This window comes from Salmo salar, chromosome ssa02 (genome assembly GCF_905237065.1).
Source record: "Salmo salar chromosome ssa02, Ssal_v3.1, whole genome shotgun sequence".
Lineage (NCBI taxonomy): Eukaryota > Metazoa > Chordata > Actinopteri > Salmoniformes > Salmonidae > Salmo > Salmo salar.
The window spans coordinates 92386517-92413011 of NC_059443.1; the positions used below are offsets into that span (position 1 = coordinate 92386517).

Genomic DNA, 26495 nt, shown 5'->3' on the forward strand with positions numbered 1-26495 from the left:
TATGTGTTTAGTACTGGGGGGGAACAGAATCAGTCCACTACGTGTTTAGTACTGGGGGGAACAGAATCAGTCCACTATGTGTTTAGTACTGGGGGGGGAGACAGAATCAGTCCACTATGTGTTTAGTACTGGGGGGGGAACAGAATCAGTCCACTATGTGTTTCGTACTGGGGGGAACAGAATCAGTCCACTATGTGTTTAGTACTGGGGGGGAACAGAATCAGTCCACTATGTGTTTAGTACTGGGGGGAACAGAATCAGTCCACTATGTGTTTAGTACTGGGGGGAACAGAATCAGTCCACTATGTGTTTAGTACTGGGGGGAACAGAATCAGTCCACTATGTGTTTAGTACTGGGGGGGAACAGAATCAGTCCACTATGTGTTTAGTACTGGGGGGGGAACAGAATCAGTCCACTATGTGTTTAGTACTGGGGGGGAACAGAATCAGTCCACTATGTGTTTAGTACTGGGGGGGAACAGAATCAGTCCACTATGTGTTTAGTACTGGGGGGGAACAGAATCAGTCCACTATGTGTTTAGTACTGGGGGGGAACAGAATCAGTCCACTATGTGTTTAGTACTGGGGGGGAACAGAATCAGTCCACTATGTGTTTAGTACTGGGGGGGGAACAGAATCAGTCCACTATGTGTTTAGTACTGGGGGGGAACAGAATCAGTCCACTATGTGTTTAGTCCTGGGGGGGACGACAGAATCAGTCCACTATGTGTTTAGTACTGGGGGGGGAACAGAATCAGTCCACTATGTGTTTAGTACTGGGGGGGGACAGAATCAGTCCACTATGTGTTTAGTACTGGGGGGGAACAGAATCAGTCCACTATGTGTTTAGTACTGGGGGGGAACAGAATCAGTCCACTATGTGTTTAGTACTGGGGGGAACAGAATCAGTCCACTATGTGTTTAGTACTGGGGGGAACAGAATCAGTCCACTATGTGTTTAGTACTGGGGGGAACAGAATCAGTCCACTATGTGTTTAGTCCTGGGGGGGGAACAGAATCAGTCCACTATGTGTTTAGTACTGGGGGGGAACAGAATCAGTCCACTATGTGTTTAGTACTGGGGGGGGAACAGAATCAGTCCACTATGTGTTTAGTACTGGGGGGGACAGAATCAGTCCACTATGTGTTTAGTACTGGGGGGGGAACAGAATCAGTCCACTATGTGTTTAGTACTGGGGGGAACAGAATCAGTCCACTATGTGTTTAGTACTGGGGGGGGACAGAATCAGTCCACTATGTGTTTAGTACTGGGGGGGAACAGAATCAGTCCACTATGTGTTTAGTACTGGGGGAACAGAATCAGTCCACTATGTGTTTAGTACTGGGGGGGAACAGAATCAGTCCACTATGTGTTTAGTACTGGGGGGGGAACATAATCAGTCCACTATGTGTTTAGTACTGGGGGAACAGAATCAGTCCACTATGTGTTTAGTCCTGGGGGGGGGGGGGAACAGAATCAGTCCACTATGTGTTTCGTACTGGGGGGGAACAGAATCAGTCCACTATGTGTTTAGTACTGGGGGGGAACAGAATCAGTCCACTATGTGTTTAGTACTGGGGGGGGAACAGAATCAGTCCACTATGTGTTTAGTACTGGGGGGGAACAGAATCAGTCCACTATGTGTTTAGTACTGGGGGGGAACAGAATCAGTCCACTATGTGTTTAGTACTGGGGGGAACAGAATCAGTCCACTATGTGTTTTAGTACTGGGGGGAACAGAATCAGTCCACTATGTGTTTAGTACTGGGGGGGAACAGAATCAGTCCACTATGTGTTTAGTACTGGGGGGGAACAGAATCAGTCCACTATGTGTTTAGTACTGGGGGGGAACAGAATCAGTCCACTATGTGTTTAGTACTGGGGAGGAACAGAATCAGTCCACTATGTGTTTAGTACTGGGGGGGGAACAGAATCAGTCCACTATGTGTTTAGTACTGGGGGGGAACAGAATCAGTCCACTATGTGTTTAGTACTGGGGGGAACAGAATCAGTCCACTATGTGTTTAGTACTGGGAGGGGGGGACAGAATCAGTCCACTATGTGTTTTAGTACTGGGGGGGAACAGAATCAGTCCACTATGTGTTTAGTACTGGGGGGAACAGAATCAGTCCACTATGTGTTTAGTACTGGGGGAACAGAATCAGTCCACTATGTGTTTAGTACTGGGGGGGAACAGAATCAGTCCACTACGTGTTTAGTACTGGGGGGAACAGAATCAGTCCACTATGTGTTTAGTACTGGGGGGGGGACAGAATCAGTCCACTATGTGTTTAGTACTGGGGGGAACAGAATCAGTCCACTATGTGTTTCGTACTGGGGGGGGGGACAGAATCAGTCCACTATGTGTTTAGTACTGGGGGGGGAACAGAATCAGTCCACTATGTGTTTAGTACTGGGGGGGAACAGAATCAGTCCACTATGTGTTTAGTACTGGGGGGAACAGAATCAGTCCACTATGTGTTTAGTACTGGGGGGGAACAGAATCAGTCCACTATGTGTTTAGTACTGGGGGGAACAGAATCAGTCCACTATGTGTTTTAGTACTGGGGGGGAACAGAATCAGTCCACTATGTGTTTAGTACTGGGGGGGAACAGAATCAGTCCACTATGTGTTTAGTACTGGGGGGAACAGAATCAGTCCACTATGTGTTTAGTACTGGGGGGAACAGAATCAGTCCACTATGTGTTTAGTACTGGGGAGGGAACAGAATCAGTCCACTATGTGTTTAGTACTGGGGGGGGAACAGAATCAGTCCACTATGTGTTTAGTACTGGGGGGAACAGAATCAGTCCACTATGTGTTTAGTACTGGGGGGGAACAGAATCAGTCCACTATGTGTTTAGTACTGGGAGGGGGGACAGAATCAGTCCACTATGTGTTTTAGTACTGGGGGGGAACAGAATCAGTCCACTATGTGTTTAGTACTGGGGGGGAACAGAATCAGTCCACTATGTGTTTAGTACTGGGGGGGAACAGAATCAGTCCACTATGTGTTTAGTACTGGGGGGGAACAGAATCAGTCCACTATGTGTTTAGTACTGGGGGGAACAGAATCAGTCCACTATGTGTTTAGTACTGGGGGGGGGACAGAATCAGTCCACTATGTGTTTAGTACTGGGGGGAACAGAATCAGTCCACTATGTGTTTAGTACTGGGGGAACAGAATCAGTCCACTATGTGTTTAGTACTGGGGGGGAACAGAATCAGTCCACTATGTGTTTAGTACTGGGGGGAACAGAATCAGTCCACTATGTGTTTAGTACTGGGGGGAACAGAATCAGTCCACTATGTGTTTAGTACTGGGGGGAACAGAATCAGTCCACTATGTGTTTAGTACTGGGGGGAACAGAATCAGTCCACTACGTGTTTAGTACTGGGGGGGAACAGAATCAGTCCACTATGTGTTTAGTACTGGGGGGAACAGAATCAGTCCACTACGTGTTTAGTACTGGGGGGGAACAGAATCAGTCCACTATGTGTTTAGTACTGGGGGGAACAGAATCAGTCCACTATGTGTTTAGTACTGGGGGGAACAGAATCAGTCCACTATGTGTTTAGTACTGGGGAGGAACAGAATCAGTCCACTATGTGTTTAGTACTGGGGGGAACAGAATCAGTCCACTATGTGTTTAGTACTGGGGGGGAACAGAATCAGTCCACTATGTGTTTAGTACTGGGGGGAACAGAATCAGTCCACTATGTGTTTAGTACTGGGGGGGGGAACAGAATCAGTCCACTATGTGTTTAGTACTGGGGGGGGACAGAATCAGTCCACTATGTGTTTAGTACTGGGGGGGACAGAATCAGTCCACTATGTGTTTAGTACTGGGGGGAACAGAATCAGTCCACTATGTGTTTAGTACTGGGAGGGGGGAACAGAATCAGTCCACTATGTGTTTAGTACTGGGGGGGAACAGAATCAGTCCACTATGTGTTTAGTACTGGGGGGAACAGAATCAGTCCACTATGTGTTTAGTACTGGGGGGGAACAGAATCAGTCCACTATGTGTTTAGTACTGGGGGGGGGACAGAATCAGTCCACTATGTGTTTAGTACTGGGAGGGGGGACGGGACAGAATCAGTCCACTATGTGTTTAGTACTGGGGGGGGGGACAGAATCAGTCCACTATGTGTTTAGTACTGGGGGGGACAGAATCAGTCCACTATGTGTTTAGTACTGGGGGGGAACAGAATCAGTCCACTATGTGTTTAGTACTGGAGGGGAACAGAATCAGTCCACTATGTGTTTAGTACTGGGGGGAACAGAATCAGTCCACTATGTGTTTAGTACTGGGGGGGAACAGAGTCAGTCCACTATGTGTTTAGTACTGGGGGGGGAACAGAATCAGTCCACTATATGTTTAGTACTGGGGGGGGGACAGAATCAGTCCACTATGTGTTTAGTACTGGGGGGGAACAGAATCAGTCGACTATGTGTTTAGTACTGGGGGGGAACAGAATCAGTCCACTATGTGTTTAGTACTGGGGGGAACAGAATCAGTCCACTATGTGTTTAGTACTGGGGGGGGACAGAATCAGTCCACTATGTGTTTAGTACTGGGGGGAACAGAATCAGTCCACTATGTGTTTAGTACTGGGGGGGACAGAATCAGTCCACTATGTGTTTAGTACTGGGGGGAACAGAGTCAGTCCACTATGTGTTTAGTACTGGGGGGGACAGAATCAGTCCACTATGTGTTTAGTACTGGGGGGGAACAGAATCAGTCCACTATGTGTTTAGTACTGGGGGGAACAGAATCAGTCCAATATGTGTTTAGTACTGGGGGGAACAGAATCAGTCCACTATGTGTTTAGTACTGGGGGGGAACAGAATCAGTCCACTATGTGTTTAGTACTGGGGGGAACAGAATCAGTCCACTATGTTTTTAGTACTGGGGGGGAACAGAATCAGTCCACTATGTGTTTAGTACTGGGGGGGGAACAGAATCAGTCCACTATATGTTTAGTACTGGGGGGAACAGAATCAGTCCACTATGTGTTTAGTCCTGGGGGGGGAACAGAATCAGTCCACTATGTGTTTAGTACTGTGGGGGGGAACAGAATCAGTCCACTATGTGTTTTAGTACTGGGGGGGAACAGAATCAGTCCACTATGTGTTTAGTACTGGGGGGAACAGAATCAGTCCACTATGTGTTTAGTACTGGGGGGGGGGGGGACAGAATCAGTCCACTATGTGTTTAGTACTGGGGGGAACAGAATCAGTCCACTATGTGTTTAGTACTGGGGGAACAGAATCAGTCCACTATGTGTTTAGTACTGGGGGGGGACAGAATCAGTCCACTATGTGTTTAGTACTGGGGGGGAACAGAGTCAGTCCACTATGTGTTTAGTACTGGGGGGGAACAGAATCAGTCCACTATGTGTTTAGTACTGGGGGGGAACAGAATCAGTCCACTATGTGTTTAGTACTGGGGGAACAGAATCAGTCCACTATGTGTTTAGTACTGGGGGAACAGAATCAGTCCACTATGTGTTTAGTACTGGGGGGAACAGATGCAGTCCACTATGTGTTTAGTACTGGGGGGAACAGAATCAGTCCACTATGTGTTTAGTACTGGGAGGGGGGGAACAGAGTCAGTCCACTATGTGTTTAGTACTGGGGGGGGACAGAATCAGTCCACTATGTGTTTAGTACTGGGGGGAACAGAATCAGTCCACTATGTGTTTAGTACTGGGGGGGAGAACAGAATCAGTCCACTATGTGTTTAGTACTGGGGGGAACAGAATCAGTCCACTATGTGTTTAGTCCTGGGGGGGACAGAATCAGTCCACTATGTGTTTAGTACTGGGGGGGGACAGAATCAGTCCACTATGTGTTTAGTACTGGGGGGGGGACAGAATCAGTCCACTATGTGTTTAGTACTGGGGGGGAACAGAATCAGTCCACTATGTGTTTAGTACTGGGGGGAACAGAATCAGTCCACTATGTGTTTAGTACTGGGGGGGGAACAGAGTCAGTCCACTATGTGTTTAGTACTGGGGGGGAACAGAATCAGTCCACTATGTGTTTACTACTGGGGGGGGGACAGAATCAGTCCACTATGTGTTTTAGTACTGGGGGGGAACAGAATCAGTCCACTATGTGTTTAGTACTGGGGAGGAACAGAATCAGTCCACTATGTGTTTAGTACTGGGGGGGGACAGAATCAGTCCACTATGTGTTTAGTACTGGGGGGGAACAGAATCAGTCCACTATGTGTTTAGTACTGGGGGGGGGACAGAATCAGTCCACTATGTGTTTAGTACTGGGGGGGAACAGAATCAGTCCACTATGTGTTTTGTACCGGATCGTATGTGTGTAATAGATACACGTTGTTTTCTAGTGATCACTGTCAATTTGCATCAATCAACTCATTATACTGTATGTTGTAATGTAAAAAAAAATAAAAAATTGTAATGTTTTAAAAATATATATATTCTTGAAATTAAAAAAAAGAATTTTTTTTTTTGAAAGTGATTCACTTTTTTGTTGTTGTTGTTGTCTGAAAAAATAAAATAATCTTTACCCCATTCAGTGGATGGCGACGTGGATCATTCAGTTGGTGTCGCCTAGTGTGACGTTTAATCTAGTGGACGGAACTCTTCTTTCAACAACAACAACAACACGGCTACTGATTCTATGGATTTAACCGCCTCGGTAGCTTTGCTAGCCAAAATAAAAAACGAAATATTGAACCTCTACACTGTTTCGGTGTATATTAACAACTGTATTTTAAAAACACACTTCTGTCGTCTACCTAATTATCACGTTTAAGTTCATATTTATTCTGTTGTTATTAGTCAGGTAGCCCGGTTTGATAAATTAGCCTAGCACTAGGCTAGTCGCTAATGCTAACTAGCTAGCTAGCTATCACCCTTGACCATGAGCTCACCAAGCTACTCTCCTGTTAAAGAGGAGGAGGAGGAGGTCTGCTGGACGGAGGAAGAGGGTCTGTGGCTGAACGTTGTCGTGAAAGAGGAGGAGGAGGAAGAGGAGGAGGATGTTAAAGTAAAACAAGAAGAAGTGGAGGAAGGTGAGGCTGTTTCAGTGAAAGAAGAGGAAGACGCGTTCAGAGTGAAAGAGGAAGAGGAGGATGTCACAGTAAAAGAAGAGGAGGAAGATGCAGTTCTTGGAGTGAAGGAGGAAGGAGAGATAACTGTCACATTGAAAGATGAAGAGGAGGAGACAGGAGACCTGATTAACACCAGTAAGTACTGTCTTAAGAACAGGGTCACTTACTCTACAGTTGAACTGATGTGTGATTTTAAAGGGTCAATCTGCAATTCCTACATCTGTTTTTGGACTATAAATAGCCGTTGTTTCTTGAAGAATAGAACTTATAAATGCCTTATGAGCTAAACTTAAAACTTTCTTTACAAAAAATAAATAATGTAAGTTATATTATTTAAATTATTTCAAGGCTATAGCCTACTAAGAAATACGCTCAGCATTTTTAAAACAACGTTTCATTCTATTAAGTCATTACAGTCTATAAACTGAACATATAGCCTATAGCCTGTGACTTAAATACAAATTAATTAAATTTAACCAGAGAAAAAATGACTTATTTTAGAAGCACGAGTTTGGCCAGTCTATGGCTTCAGGCTCATACGATAGTGCCTGGAGAGTGGCCTCTCCACACATACAGAGCCACTGGGGAAGCTAAACACCCATTTGGCCACTCTTGAAAGGCTGGGCAGAGATGCAGAGCCACTGGGGAAGCTAAACACCCATTTGGTCACTCTTGACAGGCTGGGCAGAGACGCAGAGCCTCTGGGGAAGTTAAACACCCATTTGGCCACTCTTGACAGGCTGGGCAGAGATGCAGAGCCACTGGGGAAGTTATACACCCATTTGGCCACTCTTGACAGGCTGGGCAGAGATGCAGATTTGTTATTTTTCTATAGATAAGCCCTAAAGTTTTTTTAGGCAAAATAGCCCAATCAAAACGGAAAGCGCTCCTTGAACGTGGGAATATGCCAGGCCTATTGTGGGCCAAAAATCAATTATGGCCTATAGTATAGATAATAAAACAAAAATTAAATAAACGTTTAAGAGATCAGATTTGGTTGTTGTTTATAAATACTTTTTACACTTAGTTATCTACCCACTTCGTTCCATATGCATCTAGTAATCTACACCATTATGCTTTTGGGATTACATGTCTTTTCACATTCTTTAGATGTGGACATCACCACACTCTCTCTCTTGCTCTTGGTTCTCATCTTTTTAAGTCACTTTGATTTAGCAACTGTGTGTTTTATCAGTTTCTTTATGTCAAATATTTAGTGAAACTCCGTGACAGTAGCAAGGGGGATAATAGCAGCACGTAAATAGACTACAGATGCATGCTGGGCCGGGCCCTGAGCTCGTGAAGTGACTCGCTACTGGAGCGAAATTGGAGAGGGGGGTGAGAAAGCCGACGCTCCAGCCTTTGGGAATCTTGGGTGAGGTCCAGGTGGTATACCCTCCAGCCTTCTGGGCAGTTTGGGTGAGACCCAGGCAGGATCATGCTGTGGGGATATTTTTCAGCGGCAGGGACTGGGAGACTAGTCAGGATCAAGGGAAAGATCAACGGAGCAACCAGAGCCTGAACTTGAACCCGATCGAACATCTCTGGAGAGACCAGAAAATAGCTGTGCAGCAACGCTCCCTATTCAAACTGACAGAGCTTGAGAGCATCTGCAGAGAAGAATGGGAGAAACTCCCCAAATACAGGTGTGCCAAGTTGTAGCGTCATACCTGTGAAGACTCGAGGCTGTAATCACTGCGAAAGGTGCTTCAACAAAGTACTGAGTAAAGGGTCTGAATACTTATGTAAATGTGATATTTAAGTTTAAAAATGTTAAGACATTTGCAAAAATGTCTACAAACCTGTTTTTGCTTTGTCATTATGGGATATTGTGATGTCATTATGGGGTATTGTGATGTCATTATGGGATATTGTGATGTCATTATGGGATATTGTGTGTAGCTTGATGAGGGGGATAAAAAAAAAACGATTGAATACATTTTAGAATGAGGCTGTAACGTAAGAACATTTTGAAAATATCGAGGGGGTCTGAACACTTTTTCGAATGCACCGTATATACTTTAGTTCAGAAGGAGAGGTTCTAACACTATATACTGTAGTTCAGAGGTTATAACACTATATACTGTAGTTCAGAAGGAGAGGTTATAACACTATATACTGTAGTTCAGAGGAGAGGTTATAACACTATATACTGTAGTTCAGAAGGAGAGGTTATAACACTATATACTGTAGTTCAGAAGGAGAGGTTATAACACTATATACTGTAGTTCAGAAGGAGAGGTTATAACACTATATACTGTAGTTCAGAAGGAGAGGTTATAACACTATAGACTGTAGTTCAGAGAGGTTAGAACACTATACTGTAGTTCAGAAGGAGAGGTTATAACACTATAGACTGTAGTTCAGAGAGGTTATAACACTATATACTGTAGTTCAGAAGGAGAGGTTATAACACTATATACTGTAGTTTAGAAGGAGAGGTTATAACACTATGTACTGTAGCTCAGAAGGAGAGGTTATAACACTATATACTGTAGTTCAGAAGGAGAGGTTATAACACTATATACTGTAGCTCAGAAGGAGAGGTTATAACACTATATACTGTAGTTCAGAGAGGTTATAACACTATATACTTTAGTTCAGGAGCAGTTAGCAGCAGTTAGCAGGCCGGGGCTAGCAAGCTAGCAGTTAGCAGGCTGGGGCTAGCAGTTAGCAGGCCGGGGCTAGCAAGCTAGCATAAGGGCCTTAGAGGGACGTCGCGATGGGGAGAAAAGTCTGTTTTTGTCTCATCGTGCGGTGACGTCGATAGACCAGTCGTGGAATTAGTAGGGTTCCAAGTAGCAGAGGGGTCCAAGTCCAATTGGCAAAATGGGTATAGTGGTCCAAGAAACTGGCCGGTGGATCAGCTAACAGTCCAATATGCTCTAGATAGCTAGCAGTCCGCGGTTAGCAGAATGGGCCTTCAGGGGACGTCGCGCCTGAGGGGCCTGTTGGGATCCTCAGGCAGATTATGTCGGTATTCCAGTCGTAGAGGATCGGCGGGGTTCCGTGCCCCGTACCGGCAGTAGAAGAGGTCCGGATATTGTAGCTGAGGAGTGGGCTACAGGAGTAGCCCAGGAGCCCTAGACGGGAGATGGGTCTAGCATGGGCTAGCCCCAGGCTAGTTGGTGCTAGCTCCGGGATGGAAACGTTAGCCAGCAGTAGTCAACCCGGGTTGCGGTTAGCTAGCTGCCATGATCCAGATGAAAAGGTTCAGAGTTTGCAGTAGGAATCCGGAGATATGGAGAGAAAAATAGATCCGGTATGCTCTGGTTTGAAACGCGTTGTACGAACCGGCGAGAGCATTCCGAGCTAAAGGTTAGCTGACTGATAGCTGGTAGCTAGTTAGCTGGCTAGCTTCAGGTGAGGTATTCCAGATTCGGAGGTAAATAGAAATACTTTAGAAGAAAACCAGATCTACACCACATTGGAGAGTATATTGAAATTTAGTTAAAAAAATATTTAAAAAGAATGCGCAGAAAAAGATATAAAAAGAGAGACAAGACAAAGACTCCATCTTGGATTTTGGACTTGTAGATGACCTGGAGCCAGTGGGTTTGGCGACGAGTTCTAACCAGACACCTAGGTATTTGTAGTTGTCCACATATTCTAGGTGTCTGGTTAGACTGTAAACTCTCCTTCCAGACTCACATCAAAACATCTCCAATCCAAAATTAAATCTAGAATCGCTACAAAGCATCCTTCACTCACGCTGCCAAACATACCCTCGTAAAACTGACTATCCTACCGATCCTCGACTTCGGCGATGTCATTTACAAAATAGCCTCCAACACTCTACTCAGCAAATTGGATGCAGTCTATCACAGTGCCATCCGTTTTGTCACCAAAGCCCCATATACTACCCACCACTACGACCTGTATGCTCTCGTTGGCTGGCCCTCGCTTCATACTCGTCGCCAAACCCACTGGCTCCAGGTCATCTATAAGTCTATGCTAGGTAAAGCCCCGCCTTATCTCAGCTCACTGGTCACCATAGCAGCACCCACCTGTAGCACGCGCTCCAGCAAGTATATTTCACTGGTCACCCCCAAAGCCAATTCCTCCTTCGGCCGCCTTTCCTTCCAGTTCTCTGCTGCCAATGACTGGAACAAACTGCAAAAATCACTGAAGCTGGAGACTCATATCTCCCTCACTAGCTTTAAGCACCAGCTGTCAGAGCAGCTCACAGATCACTGCACCTGTACATAGCCCATCTGTAAATAGCCCATCCAACTACCTCATCCCCATACTGTTATTTATCTTGCTCCTTTGCACCCCTGTATCTCTACTTGCACATTCATCTTCTGCACATTCATCACTCCAGTGTTTAATTGCTAAATTGTAATTATTTAACCACTATGGCCTATTCATTGCCTTACCTCCCTTATCCTACCTCATTTGCACACACTGTATATAGATTTTTCTATTGTGTTATTGACTGTACTTTTGTTTATCCCACGTGTAACTCTGTTGTTTTTTTGTCGCACTGCTTTGCTTTATCTTGGCCAAGTCGCAGTTGTAAATGAGAACTTGTTCTCAACTGGCTTACCTGGTTAAATAAAGGTGAAATAAAAAAGAAAATTATAAATAGACATTACTACTGAACAATTAAGACAAAATATGACTGTTGTTCTTCACTTGACTGTCTTATTCGTTTATTAGTAGTAATTAGTTAGTTAAATTAGTAGTATTAGCTATTCGTATGCTAGCAGATACCCCATAGACTTCCAGTCATTGCGCTAACGCATGCTAGCAGATACCCCATAGACTTCCAGTCATTGCGCTAACGCATGCTAGCAGATACCCCATAGACTTCCAGTCATTGCACTAACGCATGCTAGCAGATACCCCATAGACTTCCAGTCATTGCACTAACGCATGCTAGCAGATACCCCATAGACTTCCAGTCATTGCGCTAATGCTAACGCTAATCTATCCGCTAACGTTCTTCCTACTGGACACAGAGACCAAAATGGTATCCGTGAGTTTATCTGACTAGGGGAAGTAGGTAAATAAAATAAATTAATTAATTTAATACAATTTAAAAAATTGTAATAAAATAAAATAAATAAAATGTAATACAATTTTAATAAAATAAATAAAATAATTTAATAACATTTAAATAAAATTAATAAAATGTAATAACATTTAAATAAAATAAATAAAATAATTTTATAAAATGTAATTTCATTTTAATAAAATAAAAATACCAAAGAAAATCCATTCAATTTTAGAAGAAAATTGTAAAAAAAAAGTTTGTAAAAGAATTTAAATATTCACTACTTTGACTTGTGTGACTTTGTTGTTCAAACAGGAGAGAGTCGTGACTATCTTGGATCCTCCGGGGAGCCTCAACAACAACATCATGATGCTGACGAAGCAGAGAAGAGTCTCTCCAGATCAGAACACCTCAAGAAACACCAGCAGAGATTCATCTATTCAACAGAACTTAAAAGACATCCGAGAATCAATACAGGAGAAAAACCTTACAGCTGTGATCAATGTGGGAAGAGTTTTGCTAAGGCAGGAGGCCTGGCTATACACCACAGAATACACACGGGAGAAAAACCTTACCACTGCTCTGACTGCGGAATGAGTTTTGCTACCTCAAGCCAGCTGATAAGACATCAGAAAACACACACAGGAGAAAAGCCTTATTGCTGTGATCAGTGTGGGAAGAGATTCATTCAATCGGCTAACCTGACTGTACACAAGAGAATACACACCGGAGAGAAACCGTACCACTGCTCTGACTGCTTGAAGAGCTTTTCTACCTCAAGTGGATTGATAACACACCAGCGAACACACACGGGAGAGAAGCCTTACCACTGCTCTGAGTGTGGAAAGAGCTGTACCACCTCAAGTGCACTGATATCACACCAGCGTACACACACGGGAGAGAAGCATTACCACTGCTCTGATTGTGGGAAGAGTTTTACTACTTTAAGCAACCTGACACAACACCAGCGAACACACACAGTAGGGAAGCCTCATAGCTGTGATCAATGTGACAAGACATATTCCCATCTAATGTCTCTGATTAAACATCAGAAAATACATGCAGGAGATCCAGAGTGTGGAACGATCTCCAACACCAGACCTGGGTAGTAGAACACAGAGTGTGGAATGATCTCCAAAACCAGACCTGGGTAGTAGAACACAGAGTGTGGAATGACCTCCAACACCAGACCTGGGTAGTAGAACACAGTGTGTAGAATGATCTCCAACACCAGACCTGGGTAGTAGAACACTGAGTGTAGAATGATCTCCAAAACCAGACCTGGGTAGTAGAACACAGTGTGTAGAATGATCTCCAACACCAGACCTGGGTAGTAGAACACAGAGTGTAGAATGACCTCCAACACCAGACCTGGGTAGTAGAACACAGAGTGTAGAATGATCTCCAACACCAGACCTGGGTAATAGAACACAGAGTGTAGAATGATCTCCAACACCAGACCTGGGTAGTAGAACACAGAGTGTAGAATGATCTCCACCACCAGACCTGGGTAGTAGAACACAGAGTGTGGAATGACCTCCAACACCAGACCTGGGTAGTAGAACACAGAGTGTAGAATGACCTCCAACACCAGACCTGGGTAGTAGAACACAGAGTGTAGAATGATCTCCAACACCAGACCTGGGTAGTAGAACACAGAGTGATGAATGATCTCCAACACCAGACCTGGGTAGTAGAACACAGAGTGTAGAATGACCTCCAACACCAGACCTGGGTAGTAGAACACAGAGTGTAGAATGATATCTTTGTGATAACTTTTGATGTGGCTGGTTCAACTTGATTCACCCTTCAGTATTTATTCAATCATACTCTAGTTTGTAAATGATCAAACATTTTAATAGAACCATTTTATAGAATAAACATCAGGGACAACAATCTGTGAAATGTAAACTCTTCTAGGTTTCCCCAGCAACAGTACCCCAGCAACAGTTCCCCAGCAACATGATGCTGCCACCACTAAACTTGAAAAATACAAAAGGGTTTTACTCAGTGTTTAGATTTTTAGATTGGTAAGATTTTGACCCAAACTGTAATTTTTTAATTTAGGCCAAAAAAGGTTGTTTAACATTTTATTTAACTAGGAAAGTCAGTTAAGAAAATATTCTAATTTTAAAATGAAAGGCACAAACCTGGACGACGCTGGGCCAATTGTGTCCCGCCCTATGGAACTCCCAATCACGGCCGGCCGGCTGTGGTACAGCCTGGATTTCGAACCAGGGTGTGTCTGTAGTGACGCCTCAAGCACTGAGTTGCAGTGCCTTAGACCGCTGTGATACAGCCTGGATTTCGAACCAGGGTGTGTCTGTAGTGACGCCTCAAGCACTGAGATGCAGTGCCTTAGACCGCTGTGATACAGCCTGGATTTCGAACCCGGGTGTGTCTGTAGTGACGCCTCAAGCACTGAGATGCAGTGCCTTAGACCGCTGTGATACAGCCTGGATTTCGAACCAGGGTGTGTCTGTAGTGACGTTTCAAGCACTGAGATGCAGTGCCTTAGACCGCTGTGATACAGCCTGGATTTCGAACCCGGGTGTGTCTGTAGTGACGCCTCAAGCACTGAGATGCAGTGCCTTAGACCGCTGTGATACAGCCTGGATTTCGAACCAGGGTGTGTCTGTAATGACGCCTCAAGCACTGAGATGCAGTGTCTTAGACCGCTGTGATACAGCCTGGATTTCGAACCAGGGTGTGTCTGTAGTGACACCTCAAGCACTGAGATGCAGTGCCTTAGACCGCTGCGCCACTCGGGAGCTCCTGTAGGGAAGTTATTTGCAATGTTGTTGGTGGCAGCATCATGTTATGGGTATGCTTGTCAACGCGAGGGTAGTTTGTCAGGATCGAAATAAATATGAAAGAAGCAAAGCCCAGGTAAAACATTATCTGAAAACCTAACCTTGGGACGGTGTTATTATTTTCCAAAGACACACGGCAGAATGTCTTTCCCGAGAGGTTGTTGTTTTGCGTGTTTCTGACTGGTCCAGTCTGTCTCTTACATCTGCTTGGAAATCCTAGACATGGTGAGTGATGAATGATCATGGCGTTGGGTTACTGGCCCAACGCTCTAACCACTAGGCTACCTGCCGCCTCTACACTCTAACCACTAGGCTACCTGCCGCCTCTACACTCTAACCACTAGGCTACCTGCCGCCTCTACACTCTAACCACTAGGATACCTGCCTCCTCTACACTCTAACCACTAGGCTACCTGCCGCCTCTACACTCTAACCACTAGGCTACCTGCCGCCTCTACACTCTAACCACTAGGCTACCTGCCGCCTCTACACTCTAACCACTAGGATAACTGCCGCCTCAACACTCTAACCACTAGGATACCTGCAGCCTCTACACTCTAACCACTAGGCTACCTGCCGACTCTACACTCTAACCACTAGGCTACCTGCAGCCTCTACACTCTAACCACTAGGCTACCTGCCACCTCTACACTCTAACCACTAGGATACCTGCCGCCTCTACACTCTAACCACTAGGCTACCTGCCGCCTCTACACTCTAACCACTAGGCTACCTGCCGCCTCAACACTCTAACCACTAGGATACCTGCCGCCTCTACACTCTAACCACTAGGCTACCTGCCGCCTCTACACTCTAACCACTAGGCTACCTGCCGCCTCTACACTCTAACCACTAGGCTACCTGCCGCCTCAACACTCTAACCACTAGGCTACCTGCCGCCTCTACACTCTAACCACTAGGATACCTGCCGCCTCTACACTCTAACCACTAGGCTACCTGCCACCTCTACACTCTAACCACTAGGCTACCTGCTGCCTCAACACTCTAACCACTAGGATACCTGCCGCCTCTACACTCTAACCACTAGGCTATGGTTTTAACTGTAGATTGGTGGAGGGGAAATGTTTTCTATGGTTTTAACTGTAGATTGATGGAGGGGAAATGTTTTTGGTTTTAACTGTAGATTGGTGGAGGGGAAATGTTTCTATGGTTTTAACTGTAGATTTGTGGGGGAAATGTTAATTTAATACCTTTTTAGATTTAATTTTAAGGCAGCAAATTGTGAAGACTGGCGTGTAGACTTTCACTAGTGGTTCTAAGTAAGCCTTGTCTGAGCCAGAACTCCCAGGAACCCATTTCCTGTAACACAGTACAGTACTTCCCCCCTGGACAGGAAGCTAGTCTGCAGGACCATAATAACACAGTACAGTACTTCCCCCTGGACAGGAAGCTAGTCTGCAGGACCATAATAACACAGTACAGTACTTCCCCCTGGACAGGAAGCTAGTCTGCAGGACCATAATAACACAGTACAGTACTTCCCCCTGTGTTTTGTATGTAGGAGTAGCTAGGAACTCTCTTCATAACATCCCAGTGAACACAAGATATTGAAAAGACATCTCTTTGGTTGAACATATGTCTTATTGACGTCTTGTGCTCACTGGGATGTAGTTTTCCAAATGTCATATATAACCTGAGGGGCGGAGCAATTGATTATTTGTTCGTTTGTAGGAAACATTGGATAGTTAGTTGAACTGACTGAACGTTGAACCAGCTAACAGAACATTGAACCAACTAACAGAACATTGAACCAGCTAACGGAACATTGAACCAGCTAATGGAACATTGAACCAGCTAACAGAACATTGAACCAGCTAACAGAACATTGAACCAGCTAACAGAGCATTGAACCAGCTAACAGAACATTGAACCAGCTAATGGAACATTGAACCAGCTAACAGAACATTGAACCTACTGAAGGAACATTGAACCAACTGAAGGAACATTGAACCAGCTAACGGAACATTGAACCTACTGAAGGAACATTGAACCAGCTAACAGAACATTGAACCAGCTAACAGATCATTGAACCAGCTAACGGAACATTGAACCTACTGAAGGAACATTGAACCAACTGAAGGAACATTGAACCAGCTAACAGAACATTGAACCAGCTAACGGAACATTGAACCTACTGAAGGAACATTGAACCAACTGAAGGAACATTGAACCAGCTAACAGAACATTGAACCAGCTAACGGAACATTGAACCAGCTAACAGAACATTGAACCAACTGAAGGAACATTGAACCAGCTAACGGAACATTGAACCAGCTAACAGAACATTGAACTAGCTAACAGAACATTGAACCAGCTAACAGAACATTGAACCAGCTAATGGAACATTGAACCAGCTAACAGAACATTGAACCTACTGAAGGAACATTGAACCAACTGAAGGAACATTGAACCAGCTAACGGAACATTGAACCTACTGAAGGAACATTGAACCAGCTAACAGAACATTGAACCAGCTAACAGAACATTGAACCAGCTAACAGAACATTGAACCAGCTAATGGAACATTGAACCAGCTAACAGAATATTGAACCTACTGAAGGAACATTGAACCAACTGAAGGAACATTGAACCAGCTAACGGAACATTGAACCTACTGAAGGAACATTGAACCAGCTAACAGAACATTGAACCAGCTAACAGAACATTGAACCAGCTAACGGAACATTGAACCTACTGAAGGAACATTGAACCAACTGAAGGAACATTGAACCAGCTAACAGAACGTTGAACCAGTTAACAGAACGTTGAACCAGCTAATGGAACATTGAACCAGCTAACAGAACATTGAACCAACTGAAGGAACATTGAACCAGCTAACAGAACATTGAACCAGCTAACAGAACATTGAACCAGCTAATGGAACGTTGAACCAGCTAACAGAACGTTGAACCAGCTAACAGAACGTTGAACCAGCTAACAGAACATTGAACCAGCTAACAGAACATTGAACCAGCTAACAGAACATTGAACCAGCTAACAGAACATTGAACCAGCTAACAGAACATTGAACCAACTGAAGGAACGTTCTGTTAGGTCTACATATCCAGAGAAGGGAGAGATAGAAATAGACAGATGGAGAGAGAGAAGGAGACAGATGGAGGGAGGGAAGGAGACAGATGGAGGGAGAGAGATGGAGAGAGGGAAGGAGACAGATGGAGGGAGGGAAGGAGACAGATGGAGGGAGAGAGGTGGTGGGAGAGAAATAGACAGATGGAGACAGATGGAGGGAGGGAGAGAGAGGGAGGGTAATCTCGAGCCATAATCATTATGCTTAATTCTATGTAAAAAAATATTAGTATTTTTTTCTGCATATCTCAGCATACCTCTTGATCTGTCTGTATCCTCCAGACTGCTGGTTCTTTTTTGTTAAAAAAAATAAATATGCTTCTCTGCATCTCTGCTAAAATCTGGGTAAAAAAAATAAAAAAATGTGAGTCTTATTTAGTACATTTAGTTATTGCTTGCTTTTCTAAAGTCTTCCAACCATACCAGCGGGCATGTCAGCTAAGGTAGTCAGACAAGCTAGCTACTCTATCTTGATAGCCTGAAATGGCATCTTTGGTAGCTAGTTATAATGTAGGTAGTTAGACAAGCTAGCTACTCTTACTCGATAGCCTGAAATGGCATCTTTGGTAGCTAGTTATAATGTTTGGGAGATTGGGAACCTATCTGGGCTAAAGGCCAACTTCATCAAATCGCTAGGTGGCTAGTAGTAACAACAACAACACAGAAACAACAATAACTAACATTTCTTTCTTCGTTTTAGTGTGTCGTGAAACAGCATAAAGTCAACATACTATATATTATAATTATTATTATATATACTATATACACACGGTGACAGTCAGTTCTAGTACCATTTTGTTTTTTACAATGTGCAGGGCAGCCCAAACAGAGCCGTTGCTATGGATACGCACAGACGCAGAGCAGCGTGTGTAGCATCGCAGGCAGCCAAGGCAACAGCGCATCTGTCCCTCCGTCCTCAGGATGGCACCCCGTTGCTCTAAATAACTGGCTAGTTTGCCTGTCTTTACAAAACATAAAGGACGTCGATGTCCACGCCCCTGCGTGAATATAATTAGCATAATAAATCCCCATAAAAATCGTTGTTTTTATTTTTATTGGATGCGCCTCAAATCAACAGCATCCGCCGATGTCGCACTTCCGCATCTGCGACTTCCTCATCTGCGACTTCCTCATCTGCGACTTCCTCATCTGTGACTTCCTCATCTGCGACTTCCTCATCTACGACTACCGCATCTGCGGTGAAAGGTGAGAGAGCCAGTGCGCTGTTTGTTTTGTCAGACCATGAGACAAACCCCTGAAAATCCCGTCTTATCACAAAATCGTCTGTAGCGTCCCGAACGGTTTGGTCTACAAACTATTATGACCCCATGGAATGGAAAAAGTGAGACCCTCCACAAGCGTCTTGGGACTTTGTCTGAAGTCGCTATAGCCAATCTGCCAACTTCCGTCTGTAGCGTCCCGAATGGTTTGGTCTACAAACCCACACTAAAAGGTGAGACTCTCCTCAAACACGTACATGTCCGATGTTTTGCTCTAGGATGACGCCCACAGGCCTCACAAGACTTGCCTGAAGTCCCCCCCCCCAAGGTACCACATTGTTATTCAATGTGTTTCTATTGGCTAATAGCAGTAATCTGTTATTCAATGTGTTTCTATGGGCTAATAGCAGTAATCTGTTATTCAATGTGTTTCTATGGGCTAATAGCAGTAATCTGTTATTCAATGTGTTTCTATGGGCTAATAGCAGTAATCTGTTATTCAATGTGTTTCTATGGGCTAATAGCAGTAATCTGTTATTCAATGTGTTTCTATGGGCTAATAGCAGTAAGGACTATCTGTTATTCAATGTGTTTCTATGGGCTAACAGCAGTAATCTGTTATTCAATGTGTTTCTATGGGCTAATAGCAGTAATCTGTTATTCAATGTGTTTCTATGGGCTAATAGCAGTAATCTGTTATTCAATGTGTTTCTATGGGCTAATAGGTTAATAACTAGTAAGGCCAAAAAAAGTATTTTTCGTCAAATATTTTTTTCTATATATATATTTTTTTATACTTAAAGGGGTCGTAAAATTCAAAATCAAATAGCAAAATTATCGTCGGAATTGTTTTAAGAAAGTATGACCTTATTAAACACAATTCCATGTAGTAGAACGGCCCTGTACATCACTGGGGCCAGGTGTCAGAGAAAGACCCTAAACATTGTCAAAGACTCCAGCCACCCAAGTCATAGACTGTTCTCTCTGCTACCGCACAGCAAGCAGTACCGGAGCCCCAAGTCTAGGTCCAAGAGGCTTCTAAACAGCTTCTATCCCCAAGCCATAAGACTCCTGAACATCTAGTCAAATGGCTACCCAGACTATTTGCATTGCCCCCCCTCTCCACACCACATCACTGCCACCCATTGTTATCATCTATACATAGTCACTTTAATAACTCCACCTACATGTACATATTACCTCAACTAACCTGTACCCCCGCACATTGACTCGGTACCGGTACCCCCCTGTATATAGCCTCGCTATTGTTATTTTATTGTGTTACATTTTATTTTTTAACTTTAGTTTATTTTGTAAATATTTTCTTAACTCTATTTCTTGAAATGGATTGTTAGTTAAGGGCTTATAAGTAAACATTTCACGGTAAGGTCTACACCTGTTGTATTGAGCGCATGTGAGAAATAGAAATTGATTTCATTTAGATGTTGGAACATTGCATCAGAGACTTGATGTGGGCGATTAGGCCTGGCTCGCAGTAGAGAGAGAGAGAGAGAGAGAGAGAGAGAGAGAGAGAGAGAGAGAGAGAGAGAGAGAGAGAGAGAGAGAGAGAGAGAGAGAGAGAGAGAGAGAGAGAGAGAGAGAGAGAGAGAGAGAGAGAGAGAGAGAGAGAGAGAGAGAGAGAGAGAGAGAGAGAGAGAGAGAGAGAGAGAGAGAGAGAGAGAGAGAGAGAGAGAGAGAGAGAGAGAGAGAGAGAGAGAGAGAGAGAGAGAGGGAAAGAGAGAGAGAGAGCGGGAAAAAGAGAGAGAGGGAAAAAGAGAGAGAGACAGAGAGAGAGACACAGAGAGAGAGAGAGAAAAGGAGAGGGAGAGAGAGAGATATAAGCCATAGATGTCTCTTCTCTGTTCTGCCACCATCTCTATTGTCTTTCACCTGAACGAGCCGCGCGTTCCCGTGATCACAAAGCCGCCCTTTCCGCGTCGAGCTCATTCTAAACACCGCCCCCCCCGGTTACCGTCCAACTCTCCTTTACCATTGGCCGGAACTGCCGTCAATCAAACAAGAGAGAGGGAGGGGCCACAGGCCCACATTCATTGACAGCAGGTCTCATTGCGCAGTGTAATAGGCTGAGTTATATTCTTTATGATGAGGGGAAAAGCCCACCAGCATCTACATGATATTTATAATTATTAACCTTTCAGCAAAACCACACAAAACCACTGTCTTCTCTGTTATTTAACTGTTTTCAGACGTTTATTTGGACCGTAGGTCCTGACCGCATACCGACGAGAACCGTCTCTACCTGACGTCACAGGATCCCGTTCCTAACACGGAAACCGTAGTGGGTGCGAGGGGCTCGTCGTCGTTTAGTCGTTATTGTTGTGATGGTCTGATCTGTCATCTACTTCTATCCAATAATAATAATAAAAAAAGCGCGTCGATATGAAAATAAGACTTTTATTAAGGAAAATGTTTTAACAAACGAAGCCCTGTCGCTTGTTTGACCAAATGGATGCGACCGCTGTAGAAAAGTTTACAGATTATTCGACCTCTGTTCTTGTAACTTTTTTTTAGCAAGTTTCTTTCTGTCGATTTGAGATTCCCGTAGATCGTAGATCTACAGCCATGAAGCGGAAGTTAGCGCGCGGTCTCCTGCTGCTGCTGCTGCTGTCTTGGAAAGGAACCGAATTACAGGCGAGTGTGTTGTTGTTTACTTGTTTATAGGGGGAGGAGGGGAAATCCCAGTGGGTGTGTGGCTCGCTGGGTCCGGTGCCACTGTCCGGTTGGTCTATTTCGGGAACACATACAGAGAGAGAGAGAGAACTTAAATACACTTCAAGAATAGTATGCTGGAAATGAACGTAACCCCCTTCAAGTGTCTGTCTGTCTGTCTGTCTGTCTGTCTGTGTTTCCGTGTCTGTCTGTCTGTCTGTCTGTCTGTCTGTCTGTCTGTGTTTCTGTGTCTGTCTGTCTGTCTTTCTCTCTGTCTGTCTGTCTGTCTTGGGTCGGTTACTTAAAAAAAAAGAAATGTAATCCGTTATAGTTATCTGTCTAAAATTGTAGTCAGTAACTTAACTAAGAGGGTATTTCGCTCTCCTGCTTTCTACCGTTTTGGATGCCTTTTTATATTGTGTAGTTTGGCATGTAAAGGCCATTGGACGTTGAAAATGTGTGTGGACAAAAATTCCTTGTTCAGTTACCACATATCCCTTTAAGGCGCCATACAGAGTCCGGTTCAATGATGCAACCCCTTGGAGAGTAAATATAGGAGTGTCGAGGTTATCACACACACACACACACACACACACACACACACACACACACACACACACACACACACACACACACACACACACACACACACACAACATGTGGTAAACGGTCTCTTTTCTGAGAACGAGACGGGGTAGTCTTGCTATTCAGGATGTCCTGGTGTAACAGGAATTTCCATTCCAGGTGAACCAACAACAAAAAAAGGAGAGCAGTCATTGATAACAATCAATCAAAGATCAATCCAGTTTTAATACAATAATTTACATAGGAATCTCTCCAGAACAGAACCAAATGTTCATCTCCAGAATAGAAGCAGGTCCATTTATATATTCTAATCAGACAGAACCAAATGTTCATCTATCGACCCGAGAGGCTTGTACAAAGTCAGAACAAAAGGCATCGTGGGATCAATACAATAATGTCGTCAATACAATCATATTTTAGTGTTCCTTATTCAGCAGTCTGGATGGGTGTATCAATACACCCATTCACTACAAAAACATACAGGCGTTTCCTTCTTAACTCAGTTGCCAGAGAGGAAGGAAACCACTCAAGGGATTTTCTTCCACCGTGAGGCCAATGGTGACTTTAAAACAGTTATATCAAATTTATTTATATAGCCCTTCTTACATCAGCTGGTATCTCAAAGTGCTGTACAGAAACCCAGCCTTAAAACCCCCAAACAGCAAGCAATGCAGGTGTAGAAGCAGGTGTAGAGTTTAATGGCTGTGATAGGAGAGAATTGAGGATGGATCAACAACACTGTAGTTACGCCACAATACTATATACTGTATAGTGTAATAATATATACCTACTGTATAGTACTATATACAGTATAGTATAATAATATATACAGTATAGTATAATAATATATACAGTATAGTGTAATATATACCTACTGTATAATACTATATACAGTATAGTATAATAATATATACATTTACATTTAAGTCATTTAGCAGACGCTCTTATCCAGAGCGACTTACAAAATGGTGCATTCACCTTATGATATCCAGTGGAACAACCACTTTACAATAGTGCATCTAAATATTTTAAGGGGGGGGTTAGAAGGATTACTTTATCCTATCCTAGGTATTCCTTAAAGAGGTGGGGTTTCAGGTGTCTCCGGAAGGTGGTGATTGACTCCGCTGTCCTGGCGTCGTGAGGGAGCTTGTTCCACCATTGGGGTGCCAGAGCAGCGAACAGTTTTGACTGGGCTGAGCGGGAACTGTGCTTCCTCAGAGGTAGGGGGGCCAGCAGGCCAGTGGTGGATGAACGCAGTGCCCTTGTTTGGGTGTAGGGCCTGATCAGAGCCTGAAGGTATGGAGGTGCCGTTCCCTTCACAGCTCCGTAGGCAATCACCATGGTCTTGTAGCGGATGCGAGCTTCAACTGGAAGCCAGTGGAGAGAGCGGAGGAGCGGGGTGACGTGAGAGAACTTGGGAAGGTTGAACACCAGACGGGCTGCGGCGTTCTGGATGAGTTGTAGGGGTTTAATGGCACAGGCAGGGAGCCCAGCCAACAGCGAGTTGCAGTAATCCAGACGGGAGATGACAAGTGCCTGGATTAGGACCTGCGCCGCTTCCTGTGTGAGGCAGGGTCGTACTCTGCGAATGTTGTAGAGCATGAACCTACAGGATCGGGTCACCGTCTTGATGTTAGTGGAGAACGACAGGGTGTTGTCCAGGATCACGCCAAGGTTCTTAGCACTCTGGGAGGAGGACACAAGGGAGTTGTCAACCGTGATGGCGAGATCATGGAACGGGCAGTCCTTCCCCGGGAGGAAGAGCAGCTCCGTCTTGCCGAGGTTCAGCTTGAGCTGGTGATCCGTCATCCACACTGATATGTCTGACAGACATGCAGAGATGCGATTCGCCGCCTGGTTATCAGAAGGGGGAAAGGAGAAGATTAATTGTGTGTCGTCTGCATAGCAATGATAGGAGAGACCATGTCAGGATATGACAGAGCCAAGTGACTTGGTGTATAGCGAGAATAGGAGAGGGCCTAGAACAGAGCCCTGGGGGACACCAGTGGTGAGAGCGCATGGTGCGGAGACAGATTCTCGCCACGCCACCTGGTAGGAGCGACCTGTCAGGTAGGACGCAATCCAAGCGTGGGCCGCGCCGGAGATGCCCAACTCGGAGAGTACTATATACAGTATAGTATAATAATATATACAGTATAGTGTAATATATACCTACTGTATAATACTATATACAGTATATTATAATAATATATACCTACTGTATAGTACTATATACAGTATAGTATAGTAATATATATACAGTATAGTATAATAATATATACAGTATAGTATAATAATATATACCTACAGTATACCACAACATATACCACAACATTGTAGTTACTCCACAATACTAACCTAAATGACAGAGTGAAAAGAAGGAAACATGTACAGAATAATAAAAATATTCCAAAACATGCATCCTGTTTGCAACAAGGCACTAAAGTAAAATATTCTGGGTTTCCTGCACCAGTGAGCTCAGGACAGCTGGAGGATATTTGTTCAAGGGATAATAAGTCATCAGGTCGGCCTGTTTTATATGACGAGAGAGAGCTGGGGGAGAGAGGGAGCTGGGGGAGAGAGAGAGCTGGTGGGAGAGAGAGAGCTGGGGAGAGAGAGAGCTGGGGAGAGAGAGAGCTGGGGAGAGGGAGCTGGGGAGAGAGAGAGCTGGGGGATAGAGAGCTGGGGAGAGAGAGCTGGGGGAGAGAGAGAGCTGGGGAGAGGGAGAGCTGGGGGAGAGAGAGAGCTGGGGGAGAGGGAGAGCTGGGGGAGAGAGAGCTGGGGGAGAGAGAGCTGGGGGAGAGAGAGAGCTTTTGGAGAGAGAGAGCTTTTGGAGAGAGGGAGCTGGGGAGAGAGAGCTGGGGAGAGAGAGCTGGGGAGAGGGAGCTGGGGGAGAGGGAGAGCTGGGGAGAGAGAGCTGGGGAGAGAGAGCTGGGGAGAGAGAGAGCTGGGGAGAGAGAGAGCTGGGGAGAGAGGGCTGTGGGAGAGAGGGAGCTGGGGGAGAGAGGGAGCTGGGGGAGAGAGGGAGCTGGGGGAGAGAGAGAGCTGGGGGAGAGAGAGAGCTGGAAAGATTGTTCAGATACATTGAGGAACTATTGTCATTCTCAATGGATGTAAAAACAGACTTAGTACAATAGTACCCACAAAACACCACTCTCAACGTCAACAACGAAGAGGCGACTCTGGGATCCTGCCCTTCTAGGCAGAGTTTCCTCTGTCCAGTCTTAACGTCAACAACGAAGAGGCGACTCCGGGATGCTGGCCTTCTAGGCAGAGTTTCCTCTGTCCAGTCTTAACGTCAACAACGAAGAGGCGACTCCGGGATGCTGGCCTTCTAGGCGGAGTTCCTCTGTCCAGTCTCAACGTCAACAGCGAAGAGGCGACTCCGGGATGCTGGCCTTCTAGGCAGAGTTCCTCTGTCCAGTCTCAACGTCAACAGCGAAGAGGCGACTCCGGGACGAGTTCCTCTGTCCAGTGTCTGTGTTCTTTTTACCCACTTTAATCTTTTCTTTATTATTGGCCAGTCTGAGATATGGCTTTTTCTTTGTAACTCTGCCTAGAAGGCCAGCATCTCGGAGTCGCCTCTTCGCTGTTGACATTGAGACTGGTGTTTTGTGGGTACTATTTAATGAAGCTGCCAGTTGAGGACTTGTGAGGCGTCTGTTTCTCAAACTAGACACTCTAATGTACTTGTCCTTTTGCTCAGTTGTGCACCGGGGCCTCCCACTCCTCTTTCTATTCTGGTTAGAGCCAGTTTGTGCTGTTCTGTGAAGGGAGTAGAGCGTCTGTCTGTCTGTCTGTCTGTCTGTCTGTCTGTCTGTCTGTCTGTCTGTCTGTCTGTCTGTCTGTCTGTCTGTCTGTCTGTCTGTCTGTCTGCCTGCCTGTCTGTCTGTCTGTCTGTCTGTCTGTCTGTCTGCCTGCCTGCCTGTCTGTCTGTCTGTCTGTCTGCCTGCCTGCCTGTCTGTCTGTCTGTCTTACAATACTGCATGTGTCTGTTATAACTA

At 44.8% G+C, this 26495-nt stretch overlaps 2 protein-coding genes across 6 annotated transcripts in view; both read left to right on the plus strand.

Moving 5' to 3' along the window:
- The first annotated feature begins 6625 nt into the window (after positions 1-6625).
- On the plus strand, positions 6626-13516 carry LOC123733027 (zinc finger protein 239-like). The gene is made up of 2 exons (XM_045712333.1): positions 6626-7231; positions 12411-13516. Exons 1-2 carry the CDS (start codon positions 6907-6909, stop codon positions 13202-13204), a joined length of 1119 nt encoding a protein of 372 aa, XP_045568289.1. The 5' UTR covers positions 6626-6906; the 3' UTR covers positions 13205-13516.
- A 7737-nt stretch (positions 13517-21253) lies between these two features.
- ern2 (endoplasmic reticulum to nucleus signaling 2) overlaps positions 21254-26495 on the plus strand; it is a 46304-nt gene continuing 41062 nt past the window's right edge. For 2 of the 5 annotated variants that reach the window (XM_045712335.1, XM_045712341.1), the window contains exon 1: positions 21255-21888. In XM_045712335.1, coding sequence (XP_045568291.1) covers positions 21820-21888 — 69 coding nt within the window. In that variant the 5' untranslated portion in view covers positions 21255-21819. Of the gene's footprint in view, positions 21889-26495 lie in introns of all 5 variants that reach the window. The other 3 variants (XM_045712359.1, XM_045712334.1, XM_045712351.1) reach the window with 3 other exon arrangements.

What these genes read in the sequence shown, in the direction of transcription:
- LOC123733027 (XM_045712333.1), top strand. Translation starts at nt 6,907, where the DNA reads ATGAGCTCACCAAGCTACTCTCCTGTTAAAGAGGAGGAGGAGGAGGTC. An exon ending in AGGAGACCTGATTAACACCA is followed by an intron (nt 7,232 to 12,410) that starts GTAAGTACTGTC and finishes TTGTTCAAACAG; the next exon opens with GAGAGAGTCGTGACTATCTT.